This window comes from Candoia aspera, chromosome 6 (assembly GCF_035149785.1).
Source record: "Candoia aspera isolate rCanAsp1 chromosome 6, rCanAsp1.hap2, whole genome shotgun sequence".
In the NCBI taxonomy this organism is placed as follows: Eukaryota; Metazoa; Chordata; class Lepidosauria; order Squamata; family Boidae; genus Candoia; species Candoia aspera.
The window spans coordinates 85,777,252-85,791,956 of record NC_086158.1 but is presented as its reverse complement, the minus strand read 5'-3'; the positions used below and the strand labels follow the sequence as shown (position 1 = coordinate 85,791,956).

Here is a 14,705-nt window from a genome sequence, read left to right as displayed (position 1 = left end):
ATCAACACTGCTTGCCAATTGCTTACCAGGCACAGAGAATGCCTCTCCCTTGTAATGAACCTGTTTAGCTGCCAAAACCTTCAGAAGAGGTCCTTCAGGAAAAAGCCCAGCTTTCAAGAGCTTTCTCTTCTGTTGCTCCTATGCTATGCTATGCTATGCGCTATAGTATACAGGTAGTACTTGAGTGACAGTGGCAATTGGGACCAGGATTGCTGTGGCTAAGCAATGTGGTCATAAACTGTGATGTAACATGGTTGTATCCCTTAGCGATGACAATCCTGGCAGTCCTTGTTACTGTCACAACCCCAAGAGGCATGGGTTGTTAAGCGGGAAGTGGTAGGAGTCCCAGGTAAGGAGTGTGGGGTGCCTTGGGGGTGCCACAAGGGGGTAGGGGGTTGCTGTGGCAGGAAGGCAGGGGGATGGACTGTGCGGCAGGGCAGGAGTACAGGAAGGCTGGGGGGACTTACCAGAGTGACTTGCAAACTTCCCTGCTGGTTTTCCCAGTGATTTTACTTGTGGGAAGCCAGCAGGGAAGGTTGCAAATGGCGATCACGTGACAACCGCGGGATGCTGGAACTGTCGTATGTGTGAGCCGGTTGCCAAGTGCCCGAATTGCAATCACATAACCACGGAGGTGCTGGGATGGCTGGAACTTTGAGGACTAGTCACAAGTATCACTTGTTCAGTGCCTTTGCAACTTTGAACAGTTGCTGAATGAATGGTTGGTAAGTGAGGATTACCTGTATACTATATATACTACATACTATACTATAAACCAGGGTTTCTCAACCAGAGTTCCATGGAACCCTAGGGTTCCATGAGAGATCACTAGAGGTTCCCTGGGAGATCATGATTTATTTTAAAAATTATTTCAAATTTCACATTAAAGAGGTAAGTTTCATTCTTTATTTTTAGTTTAAGAACACCGTTAATGAATATATACAGGTCTACACATGGAATGAATATAGTAATTTTGTAATGTAATGTCTGGTCTATATTTGAACCTGAATGTGCAGGGGTTCCCCGAGGCCTGAAAAATATTTCAAGGGTTCCTTCAGGGTCAAAAGGTTGAGAAACTGCTATAACCTATACTATATTATGTACTATGCTATACTATACTACTATACTATACAATATACTATACTATACTTCCTAGTATATAGTTTCAACCTCTAAGTCTTTAGTAAATCTGTAGAGATAAATCTCTTTTGCCAGGCTTTAAGTAACTTTAGTGTTAACTGTTAATTTATATTTTTTAACTTTTACATTCTGCTTTCGTTTTATAAATTTTGTTAGCTATCTTGAACATTCAACAGAGTAGCAAGGTAGAGCGTCAATCAATCAGCTGAGTTTGGCATTGTCAAAGAAAGATGTTGCTTTCTAATCAACGTGCCATTATTTACCTTTTTTTTCTTCTCTAGCCTTTTGCTCTGCTAGATCTGCCAACCAATGCAATGGGGATTGTGATTCAGGAGGGTTTAAGTTGCTCTCCGAACTTACGTCACTTCCTGGACTTGTATTGCCATTTGCTTCGGATTTTTGAGATGGCTTCTGCTGTTGTAACTCAGGTATGCACAGAGAAATTTTATTACCATGATTAAGGACATTCTGTAAAATCTGTAGAGCACAATAATTTAATCAAATTGTTTGCACTTTTTAAAAAGGATTATTTTAAGATACTAACAGAGCTGAAGAGATGATAAAACAAGTTTCAAATGTATTACACTGGATTACTATTTAACAACAATGTATGCTTGTGCCTCTATATGCCATATAATATTATGAAAATATAAATATTACACTTGACCAGTAAATTATGACCTTACCTGAGATACTCCATTCACTGGGAGAAACTTGCCAATTTGTATGTTCTGTTTGCTGCCACATTGACAATGGGATTTAATCTCATGTTTCTCTCTAAGAGTATGCATTGCTTCAACAAGTTCTGTTAAAACTATAAGATATGGAGAAAATAATGAATTGTTACGACATGCTTGTGACATATACATATGTATGCATATGTATGTGTACAGTCTTGAGCTATAAAAGCTGGTATTTTATGTACCTTCATTTTCTTACACTAAGGAAAATGAAGTTGAAAGTTTCCAAAACAGTTTTACCTTTGGTCATATACTTGTTTAAAGATAGTGCACAATCTTGAGGTAAGCTATGCTCAATGCAACCATGTCACAGATTAACAAGTCATGGACCTCAATGTTTTCTAGTATGTGGTCAGATATCACATTTGAATAACCTAAGCAACAGTTCATGTGCATGTGCCTTCATGGGGAATGATGGAAAAGGGTAAAGTATATGAAGTGACCAAAAACAATTGTACTGCTATTCCATGCTTTTGTTCTATATATTTTCCTAGATCTAGTTTTTGGCAACATAGAAAGTAGTTGCATATTTTATATAGCAAAGACAACTGCTACTTGTATAAAAGGTTAATGTAAATAAATAAGCACATTAAAAATACAGTAAATGAAGTTCAAATGCCATTAAAATGGCATTAAACTAAATACCAACAAATAAAAGCCAGACATCTTTTATAAGTTAAAAGTTATGTTAAATAGTTAAAATAAAATTACCTTAAATATTTGATTTACACTAAAAAATTCAGAATAAAAAAAAACTATCTCTACATATATACAAAGAATGTTGGGTACTTGGGGCTCTCTGAGCTTGGTTGTTTTCTTGCATCATCAGTGGGAGGAAGAGTAGGGTTTGCTGGCATAGCTAACTTCTATATATAGACAGCCAGCAAACTCCATTTTCCCGCCCACTGATGAAGTTACTTAGCCTGGTTATGAAATGTCTGCAAGAAAACACCAGGCTCAGAGAGCATCAAGAACCCAACAGTCTGACACTGAGCTGTGCAAGGTGAAAGGTCCCCTGTGCAAGAACCGAGTCATGTCTGACCCTTTGGGTCATAACCAGAGGACTACATGTACAGCAGTTAGGGTGGGGGGCAACTCCAAGGAGGAAGAAAGGGAGGAAGGCCTGCTGGGGGGGGGGGTAGGTGGCAGCAGGTAGCTTTTGCGACGTTTTCTTGACAGACTATAGAGCGGGGTGGTTTGCCATTGCCTTCCCCAGTCATCACCTTAGCAAAGAAGTTAATTCTAATCTTTATCTGCACCCCTTTCAGTTTAACCTCAACTTAAACTTCATTGTGCTTGTGGATGACCTCTGATGGGAGCACGACGGGAGTGGGATGGGGGAAGTGAGTCCACCCTTGTTCTTGTTAACCTCTGAGTGGGTTTTGCTATCACTGATCATGGTATCCTTCTGGAGGGGCTTCAGGAGTTGGGAATGGGGGCATGGTGTAATGTTGGTTCTCCTCCTTCCTCCAGGGTCAGTTCCAGTCAGGGTGAACAAGGGAGAGATCTAGCCCAGAGCCTCTGCTTTGTGGGGTGCCTCAGAGCTTGGTGCTCTACCCATCCCTGTTTAATATCTACGTGAAATTGCTGGGTGAGGTCATCTGCTGGCATGAGTATGCTGATGATACCCAGTTTACAAGGAAAACTGTGGGGATCTGCATGAGTTAGGCAGGCTTTGGCTTAACCCTAGCAAAACTGAGTGGCTCTGGTTTTAAGACCCCCTGCATCCAAGGATTTGTCATCTCTTCTTCTGGATGGGATTGCACTGCCCCAAACAGAATAGGTGCACAAACTGAGGGTCCTCCTATTCGAAGAATAGGTGGCAGCCATGGCTAGGAGGGCTTTTGCACAACTTCACCTTGTGTGCCAACTGTGCCCTTTTCTGGACCGGGAGGCTTTTGTCATGGCCATTCACATCTTAGTCACCTCCCATGCATATTACTACAATGTGTCCTACATAGGGCTGCCCTTGAAGAGCAACTGGAAGCGGCAGCTGGTGCAGAACAGAGCAGTACAGCTAGTCCTTGGGTTACAATCATTCAAACTTACAACAGCATTGAAAAAATGGACTTACAACGATTGCAGCATCCCCAGGGTCACATGATCAAAATTCAGGTGCTTGGAGACGGCCCTCATTTACGACAGTCGCAGCACCCCGTGGTCATTCTCCTGGCCTGCATGAACTGCCTCCGCTTCAACTCCACGCACTCGCCTACCTCTCCCCATCTCTGCCCTTTTGTCTGCCCTGCACAGGCCGAAATGAAGATGCGCTGTATTCCACCGCCAGCTACCCGCTGCTGCCAACCCCCGCCCCAGCAGACCTTCCTCCCTTTCTTCCTCCTTGGAGTTGCCTCCCCTCCCCTCTGCTGGGCTTGCTGAAGCCAGCTGGCCTCAAACCCACGGTGCAGGGGCTGCCAGCGCTGGGCTCAGAGGCGGCGGCGAGGGGCAGATAGGCAACAGTGAGGGAATACAGTGGCATCTTCATCTCAGCCGTGCTGTGGATCTAATGGAATCTGTAGAAACAACTGGGCTGAGGTGGTCCTGCTGTGCCATGAAGGGCTTTATAGGTGACAACCAGCACCTTGAATTGCACTCAGAAGCACAGTGACAACTAGTGCAGCAGAGCAGAGGTATAACATACACACACCGAGATGCATTCATAACTGCTGTACAGGTAGTCCTCTGGTTATGACACTAAGTTGGACTGGAATTTCCACTGCTAAACAAAGCAGTCCTTAAGCTTAAGCGAAACATCACATGTCAAATGTAATATTGTAGCACCCAGGAAGCAGATGGTTTTGATTGCTGCCCCCGAGATAAGTTTGTCCTTAGCCTGCCAGTCCTTTGGAAGGTGCTTAAGGCACAGTTATGTTCCCAAATATGGGAGTAAGAGTGTTAGCGAGAGCCTGTGATGTACTATGCTGTTTTCCTTGGTTTGGTCTCTCAGCTGCTGCACGTATTGTGTTTTATGCTATATTTTTGCATTGTTTTTATCTGCTGTAAGCCTCTCAGAAGTGCTATGTGAGAGGGATGGATACATAAATTGAAAAAATAAAATAAAAATAAACAAAATAAATACTTCAAACCTTATTACTATTTAAAGTATGAACGAATGACAATATATTCATTTATTAAGGCTGTGCAATGCGTTTGAAAGAGGCTCTTCAGAAGCCATGGCAGCATGAACACAGCAACTCTTCCAGGCTGCCTGAGTGTGCATATAGGCATGGATAGTCACTTTGATTTGCTTAGTGAAGATGTGGCTACTTTAATATTTCAAGGATGAGTGCTTCTAATTCATTTTTATAGTAATAGTGTCAGAGGTTTGGTCCCAGAAGCCATAAAAACCCCTTCTGGTCCTCCTCCTCTGTCATGGGTTGTAAAGGAGGGAGGGGGAGGATTGCTATGTGAGAAATGGAGACATCACGGACTGACGCAGTCAATAAATAATATTCTTCTGTAAATCTAATAAAAGCATATCAGGGACTGGTAAAAGGCATTTACTTGTGTAAAACCATACTGTGAATTGGCTTCCAGCTTAAGAGAAAGCTTACTAGGGTTAATAACTCTCATGTTATTAGTGAGTTTACTATATAAATTCTAAGAGACATATAAACTAAAAAATAATTCAGCAAGCCTGTATAAGGAAACAAAAGGAACAAAGTGTATACCCTTGTGATCTTACCAGATCCAGGAATAATTTGGGTTGGCATTAAATGTTTATGATCGTGAGGTTGTCCTTTCACACATTTCATCCATGCATATAGTTCTTTATCTGTGAACATTTTAAAAGAAACATCCTGAGGTCAATGAAATTTGCTTATCAGGAGAAAAGTGGAATCACACAAATAGCAATTCTAATATGCATACAATTCTTGTCTTGTGAATAGAAAGAATTGAAAAGGTGAAACAAGTAATTCTTGAATGTTTAACTTTATCTTGGCTTTTTACAAAAGTGGACTGACCTCTAGAACTCTTCCTTTCCTTAGCCTTATAGCAATCTAGACAGACCACAAATCCACACTTTTGGCAGACCCAGTGGATGTTAAACAGGGTGGCCTCGCATGCATCACACATTTCACGGACTCCTCTGACTGCTCTCTTCCAAGCAATTTTGGCTGAAACACAGAGTAAACAGCATACCAAGTACTGAAATTTGAAGACAAACATCTGTAAACTAAAAGAAGAAATGAAAATGCAGCCAAGACCAGCCATTATTTCCTTTTAAGCGATTTTTAAAAAGCCTCTGGCAACTGTAATCAATTTTTTAATTGTCATCACATATAACTATTATCTAAGCCATTCTTTGTTTCAAATTCTGTGACTACACCGTTGCTGTGCATCAAAGAAGGTAATTTCTAGGATTTAGAATCTTTTTCTTTTTCTAGATAAAAGTGCTTATAAAAACAAAGTGAATTATTATTAGAAAAGGGGAAACAGACCCTGTTAGGAGAAGTTGTGGGCTTAAGATCACTTGGTTTCACAAAATCATGACAAATGAGTATTCCTTCTTACAGAATGTGTGGGTTTTAAATGTAACCAGATGCAAAATTGTCTTTACTTTGGAGAAATATTTTATTTCACCCATGTAAACTCAGTAGGTGAAACAGTTCGGTCCACACAAGAGATTTTCCACATAGTTTATGGTAATTGCTATGATAATTATTCTGAACAAAATAAAACTGATTCTCTTGCAAAATGGCTTTTAATCAAAAAGTGAATACTTAAACGAAGACACTGGCCTACTAGCTACAATGCCAAAAAAATGCAACAAAGGTATTAAAATGTTTTTATGTATGTTTTATGTCTCATTACTTTCTTGACCACCACGTAACTTACTTATTTTAAAAATTTAAGGTTACTGTACCAAACACAGGATTGCTGCAGTACTGCCCCTACTTAGAGTTAATACTGCTTTTGTCTCCTTGCTCTAAGTTTTTAAGCTTGACTTAAAATATACATATAAACCAATCTTTGTTGTTTTCTTTTTTAGAATGCAGACATCCATCCATCTGAATATTCATGCTTATTTAAATTCATTTTGTTTTATGCTTTCATTCTCTTCAGATATGCTTAAGGGGAAAGCTTCACCCTCCATAACAGATTTTGGGACAATCAGGAGGAAGAGAGAGAAGTTGTTCTATCATTTTGAAACACAACTGTACATTGCCTCAAATGCATCACTTAATATTACAGATAACAAATTTAACAGATTTTTTTTAAAAGACCAAACAGAACTTTTAAAAATGAGAGTATGTATTAATTAAATTGCACAAGCATGTATTGTGATGTTTGCCTCAGTATCTCCTTACATCTACACATTGCACTCACCAGTACAGTGAAATAACATCTCAATGCTACATAAAGATTTCTGAGGAAGGATATAAAATCTGAGATAGCTAAAAACAAGTGTATTAAGATATGAAAAGTGCTATGCCATCAAGTAATAAAAACTGAATAACCTTACCATCCTTTTTGACCCAGGACATAGCTGTTTTCTCAGATGTCACTAACTGACAAAATTTGTCACCTATATGTTCTAAGATGTATTTGCAAGTTTCTAAGTCCATTTCATCATCATCATAACTCTCATGTGTCCATAAATTCATAGCTTCATCATCATACTGATCAGGAGAAGAAAAGCCATCAATCCTAACTACTCCATTTTTGCTAAAAGAAAGCCTAAGGAACAAAATAAAGTATTTAGAAACCAACAAACACTTTAATTTTATTAAGATATTAATGGGTGTCAATTATAATCATCCAATATTCTAGGTAATGCAAAAGACAATGCAAGAATACGTGGGTACACTATCCCTATGAACTGCTTTATGAAGACAAAAAAAAGAGGAGGTGCTGTTAGAAACTAAGGGGAAGAAGTCAGAATAATCTGCAATGTTTCAAAATTTTAAATTTAACAACTCTTTGCAGCCAGGTTTTTAGTAATTTTTTCTATTTTTGAAACAGTTAGCTTTCCAAACCCTTGGGGCAGGAAACCATTGTTTTGGTTTATGTTCTGTTACAAATAATGGGAAGTACTAAAGAGACAGGTTACAGAAGCAATATGGTGTAGTGGTCAAGGGACTGGACTGGGGGAAGGGAAACCCAGGTTTTAGTTCTCCTTTACACAAGGAAGGCAGCAAGGTTATCTTAGGTCAGTCACTCCTCAGCCCAAATCAGTGTCCAGCTTTGAGACAAGCTGGCTGGAAAAGAGAACCCCTTGTCACAACCTGCACTCACAGCTTTGCTATGCAATCTGATGTGAGTGCAGTGCAAAATGAGCCTGCATCTGTGGGACAAACCCTAGAACAACATTTGTGCAGAGAACAGCAACAAAGACAGTGAGGTGCTTGGAAGCTTAAAAGAACCAGCTGTGTTTAGCTTAAAGAAGAGAAGGCTAAGCAGTCTTCCAATACTTGAAGGGCTGTCAGAGAGAGGAGGGTATGGATTTAGTCTCCAAAGCACCCAACGGAAAGACAAGAACCAGTGGGTAGAAGTTTTACAGACAGAGATCCAAACTCAAAATAAGGAGGACTTTCCTGGCCATGGCTATTAGGAGCAATGGAACAGTTTTAACATGAAAGTAAGCATATTTTTAAAACTTTAAAAGGGCTCCCCCCCCCAAAATAGGTCAAAAGTAACATCCTGTTCACCTCCATGAAAAAATAGGGAGGAAAAAAAGGATAGCCCCATAAACAAATGCTCTCATTCCTGTATTACCGTTAAGAAGATGGGAGAATGTTAGACTTGACTTATCCTAATTATGCTGCAAGCAAAAATCAATGTAGAAAAATCATTAATAAAGATAACATAGGCTTATTACCCAGTGACACTGAACACTGAGCAATTTCTCCCTTGGACGTTGGGCTTTTTTGGATCCTTAGGAAGTTATAAACCAGCAAATGCCACATGATTTCTAACTACTGTCACTTGTTTCCCCCCCCCCCCAGTACTTTTCTATATAGCCAAGCATCTTTCTACAGTCACTATCCATAACTTTGTCTGTTAAGTGTATTGGCTAGAAGGGTCTGTTTGTTCCAGGGAAGGCTGAGGACCAGTTCCCAGAAAGTTGTGGGGTGGTGGTGAAAGACTGCATTTGGCTTGTTCTCCCTTTTTTCCCTCCATTCTTTTTTTTTTGTTGATATCTTGCCCTTTAAACTGTATGAGCAAAGACAGTTTTGCTTATATAAGCTATTTTGGGAGCCTTCAGCTGAAGAACAGGATAACCATGATTAAAACAAGCAAAAATCCAAAAGAGGATGATTCCTAATTTAAAACAGCTTTCTAGATCGTGAACATTATTATAAGGATGTACCCCAAACTGCAGCTCCTAGGAAAATGTGGGCATTCTGACATACAACTTACCGGCGAAAGTAGTAGAATCGACAAAATACTGGTGAATGAGCTGACTCTTCCCCTTTCTTACTTCTAATCAGCCTACATTCTCTGCATTTTTGCAAATTGGGCCCTATTTCATAGCAAGAATCATCCTGCAAAAAGGATTCTCCAGTTTGCTTCAGCTTCTTTACTTTACGCCAGTCCTTTAATACTGAACGAGGTATGCCAGCTGCAAGAAGAAGTATTTTTAAAGTTATGGTAAAGACACTATAACCAATATACGAATTATAATCAATATACAAACAGAACCACAAATGGCAGACCAAGTAAACCTGATTATTCCATCAAAATAAATTTAGTGAAACAACTTTTACTTGTTAATTTTCTATTTTTGTTGATTTGCCCCATAATCTATGAGAGAAGTTAAAAATAATTCAGCTCATTATGTTGAATGTAAAAAGCTAAATATCTCCAAACATATATTTCCCATAATTCTGTCTCAGTATGGTATGCAGCAAAAAGCTACTGTATGCAAAAGAATAAATCTCAACTTCATATACACAAAGAAGAAAAGTGGAAGGAAGGAAGGGGGAGAGAGAAAAAGATTACACATACTTTTGCTTAGCCTTCTTTAGACAATAATATTTATGGCTTGCATACATATATTTTACTCTTTAAAACCATTATTTCTTAGAAATAGTGTACAGCCGAACACACAATTCTATGACAGTTTACATTTTTCAAGTCTGTAACTGTCACTACTACAGGAGGAGGTATACATTCTTTAAAACACACTTCTTCAAGAATTTAATGCAGCAATCCAGTTAATGCAGCAATCTGTCTCTCTCTCCACACAATCATCCTCTGGCACACCTGTATTTGTATTTTGTATGAATAATTCATGATTGCACTATTATTCAGTGCTGTCTATGATTGTGTCAGTATCTTATTATGGATATATATCCAACCTTTCTACCAATGGGTGCTATTCACTTTAGAGAGCTGCTGTGTTCTAGGAATTAGCATAAAAGTTAAGTGCTAGTTTATGCATAGTTTTCCCATGCAATTATATATCTCACAGAAAGTATATGGAAAAAAATTAGTTAAGTTTCATTAATCTCTTTACAGTCATTAAAGACTCTTTAACTGTATTAGCAGCATGGTTTGAAATTCTTACAGACTGTGCAACATTAACCATCTTGTCAAAGGAAGTGGAAGTGTGTCATTCATATATTAGATCCTATTAGTGCTGCTGGAAGGAAAATATATAAAGAAAGACATATCTATGGCTGCAAAACAGTACAAGACCTAGACTTTAGATTGGTAAGGCAGTAAAAAGGAAGGTAAGGACATGAGCTGCTACAGGTAGATGCAAGATTTGGTTGCAATTTTAAAAATCCTTCAGTGTCAACAGTACCACTGACCTCGATGTTATTACTTCTGAACCAAAGTTTCAAGTGACTATATACTGACTTCATGTGAATATATGGAAGTTAAATAGTTCAGCTCAGTTACAATGCGAAGCCACAATACAGCTCTGTGTAAAGGAACTCCTTGTGTACCCCTCCTCAGTCGTGTATAGTGCATATAGAACCAAAGTTATAGCTAAACCTCATTAATCACTGTCTGCTAAGTTCAGTGTTACACCTGATCAGGAAGGGACTTAGAGCATGCAGTAAGAAGAAAGCACGCCTTTGGTTTGGTGATAGGTCTCAGCCAACCCAATGCCTTACAAAGGACATTAATACAGGTTCTAAATATATTTGTGTCTCTACTATGTTGTCTATTTTAATTCTTTTAGATAGTATAAATCTTGACACTACTCTACCATTTGAGAGAAATCTGGGCTGAAAGCACATGGAGAGAAAATGGCAAATGTTGAGCGTCCAAACACAACAGAGTTCCATGTTTATTCCTGTGACAAAAAGAAACACCACCTACTTATGAAGGGCCCCAGAACTCATCTTCTCTTGGTACAGAATTTTGGATGTATTTATTTTAAATGATGGAGGACGTAGCCTGGACCAGTTTTCCAACTTTTATGCAAGTAGGTACTTACTGTTATTGTTGCCACTCTGCAACTTCAGTTTGTTTTTTTCTTTGGCACCCCTGCTGAGAAGCCCGTTGGGTTTTACTTCTTCCTCCGGGTCTTTTTTCTTTTGCAAATCATTCTGTTTCTTTTTGTAGGTGGGCTTAGGCTGCCGCTTTGTCCTCTGCTCTGACTTGCTCTCACTCCCATCGGAATCTTCACTTTCAGAGCCGGATTCATACATTCTTTTTGTTTTTCTCCTTGCATGTTTCTCTTCTTTCACAAGCTTTTCCCCTGCCAATTTATTATCTACATTGTTTTGCAAATCATTTGATGTAGAAGCAATTAAGTTAACTGTACATGGTTTAATCATTTCTGATACACAGTTTTCTGAACTCTCCTTTTTATTAGTGATTTTGTCTTCTTCTGAATGTCTTGTGAGCCAAGCTTTTTTCAATTTTGTGTGATAGTTTGCTTGATTTGTCTGGGAAATTTGCCCACCACCCAGAGTATATGCTTTATTGACTGTACTCGAGTTGACAGCACTATCCACGGAAACAGAGGCTGGATATATTAGATTTTTCACAGTATGAGATTCAGTATCATTGGTACTGTTAATTTTAAACTGAGCTGCAGCCAATGCTGCCTTGTGCTTTTTCAAGTGAACAAAATCTGATGGTCCAGAGAATCCAGTGCTCACCTGAAGACTACTTTCTGTTTTGCTGCAAGCCAGTGTAACAGAAGCTGTTGTGCTGACACCACATTCCTCCATGTGTGCCACATCCTTATTTATGGGCCTAGAGGCAGTACTCTCTATGAATGTACAGGGTAACCCTGCTTTTGGCAAACAATCAGTCACTTGTGAACTGCCCGTACCTGGAACATCAGAAGCAGTCACAGATGCAATCACATCCGTTATGGCACTGCATAACACAGTTGTAGTTGGCATGATGGAACTGGGAACACTGCCTTGGGAAGAAGCTGGAAAATTCTTTTCATAGCAGGTATGACTCACGTCTGAATTCATTTTTGACACAACTATTCTTCCAGTCTCTTTGGCTTCCACTGATTTAAGGCAATCTGTTTGATTTATTCCTTTTAATCTTTCAGTAACTTGTTCTTTGGGAGCTGACTGAACTACTGATGCTGTATCATACTTTGAACTTGAAGGTGGACGTACAATGACAGAAGCTGTGGCAGAAGGTGATTTCCCACGAGTTCTTTCAATATGCCACTCTATTTTTTCGTTATTTGGAGAACTATTATTTTTCCACATAGCTGAAAGTTTCTGATTGGTAACACTCTTATAAACATTTTGTGTTTCCTTTGGCTCAGGTACTAAAGTTGGTGGCTTCTGTAATTCATGGATTTTGTTACCTGTATTGACTGGCTGCACTGGAGTTAAAGTGGGAGGAGAAAGACTACTGTAACTTCCTTCTTTTCTCTCCAAGGTGGGATGGACAGGAGGGTGAAACACAGGAGCTCTGTGTAAAGCAGGCATTGTCCGGAGTGAACCGGAGGATGAAACTGTTAACTGAGTGGGGCTTCCGCTGTCACTTCTAAAGGAACTTACTGAATGGGACATCATTTGCTGTGAAAGCTGATCTGTTATCTTGCCCACTGAGCTTTCAGTTTCTGGCTGGTGCTTAATCAAAGGTGGAGGTTTTGAAAGAGATGATGTGAAAGAAGCGAGTGACTGAGCAGCAGCTGTTGTTGATGGACAAGTACTCTGCTTATCAGCACATGTACCTGAAATTTCCTTTGACAAGTATGTTCGTGGAGGTTCATTCACCACACTATTAGATAAGGTGGTAAAGTAATTACTTTGTGGCAAGCTCTGTGGTACTGAATGCTTCATTTTATAGAGTTCTGAATCTTTGTCAGGTTTTACTCCATGGCTTTTTGGGCTAGAAGATGATAAAGGCATTATTCTGGAATAAGTCTCCCTTTCATTTTCAAGGGCCTTCATTTTAGCTGTAAAAGGGGCAACCTCAATACTTTCCTGCAGTATTCGCCTGTGTTCTTCTTTATACTTGCTTAGTCTCTCCCCTGTCTCTTGAAATGATCTTTGCAGAGGATCCACAAAGTGTCTTTGCAAGTGGCCTTCTTTTGCAGCCTGTGATCTACTGTGTTCTAGATCTGATTTTGCTGAATGCACAGATTCAAAAATTCCCTTTCTCTCTGGTTCACTGTACAGAAATATAAAAAATGCACTGCATTATTTTTGTTTCAGATTAACAAAATACAGCAAATAATTTGTCCTTCAAATTTTAACATAAAATATACAGCACCAATAATTTCCTCAATGTTTACTTAGATGTTTTATTGGTCAGACATGATGCACAGGCACAACTGGTTTTGAAGCAAAACCCTGTTACTTATATAGCCTCATTTTTTTTTTTTCAGAATCACCTTACCTCTCCATTTATAGATTTTAAAAATGTAAGCTTACTCTTTATGACGATCCACTATGCCTTTTGACAAGGGAGGACTAGAGTGAGATGTCAATTTGAGTGGCCGATGTGGCTCTGCACTAGACGGTCTTACAGGTATGTGACTTAGTAATCCAAGACCATCAGAAGAGGTCACAGGGGTGGGCTGATGTAACCAAGGACTAGGAGTATTCTGGAAAAAAAATCATAGTTACCAGTGGGATATAATTACAACTTTCTCTAAGCAAAGCTCCAGGATAACCAAGTGTTGTTTTTATAATGGCTGAGACAAAAAAGATATAATTACATTCCAGAACTGCATATTAATAATTAAAATATATATACTAAAACAAGTGGTCTATTTAAAATGAAGGGTAACATCTTAAACACCCAAACATAGCCAGGAGAAAAATAAGTCCAATTGCCTTTAAATATACTGTTGTTCCAACACTTACCTTCCCTTTTTAGAATGCCATTCTTTCAAATTTTCTTATGTGACATAAAAAGACATAAAATACAATATAAAGCAGTTTAAGCAGCAACAGAATCTTCAACTGATGGTGACTTGGGGCCAGTCACTCGCTCTCAGCCCAACCTACCTCACAGGGTAGTGTTATTGAGGGGAAAAATAGGAGGAACGGGTCCTATAAATGTCACCTTGAACTCTCATTCAAAAGACAGAATAGACATTTGATAAACAAATAAAAACAAGTATGAAAGCAGAAAGCTACTTCAGAATGAGTGGGAGTGTAAATATGCCTACAACTCGTTAAATCAAAACTGTCTTTTCCTGGGTTGTACAACAGCTGCAGAGGGCAGCCCTATGATCCTAGGAAAAGGCATGGCTGCTTTGAGCAGCTGCAGACATCTGCTACATTCATGCCTCCATGCACCACGATGCACCTTTTCTGTCTTCAGATGCGACGGGCTGCACAACCCTAATTTCTACTACATGGTGAAAGGAATGTTTCTTATCCCCACTGGCAATATTTCTATGTTTTTCTTGAGAAAGCACATTGATCACCG

General features: G+C 39.2%; 1 protein-coding gene across 4 annotated transcripts in view; it reads right to left on the bottom strand.

Moving 5' to 3' along the window:
* The window catches only part of JMJD1C (jumonji domain containing 1C), a 137,013-nt gene that overhangs the window by 16,354 nt on the left and 105,954 nt on the right, over nucleotides 1-14,705 (bottom strand). For all 4 annotated transcript variants that reach the window (XM_063307581.1, XM_063307580.1, XM_063307582.1 and 1 more), the window contains exons 9-16: nucleotides 13,700-13,872; nucleotides 11,278-13,436; nucleotides 9,246-9,447; nucleotides 7,348-7,562; nucleotides 5,846-5,998; nucleotides 5,566-5,655; nucleotides 1,827-1,954; nucleotides 1,404-1,617 (exon numbers count right to left, since the gene is read on the bottom strand). In XM_063307581.1, coding sequence (XP_063163651.1) covers nucleotides 1,404-1,617; nucleotides 1,827-1,954; nucleotides 5,566-5,655; nucleotides 5,846-5,998; nucleotides 7,348-7,562; nucleotides 9,246-9,447; nucleotides 11,278-13,436; nucleotides 13,700-13,872 — 3,334 coding nt within the window. The remainder of the gene's footprint in view (nucleotides 1-1,403; nucleotides 1,618-1,826; nucleotides 1,955-5,565; nucleotides 5,656-5,845; nucleotides 5,999-7,347; nucleotides 7,563-9,245; nucleotides 9,448-11,277; nucleotides 13,437-13,699; nucleotides 13,873-14,705) is intronic.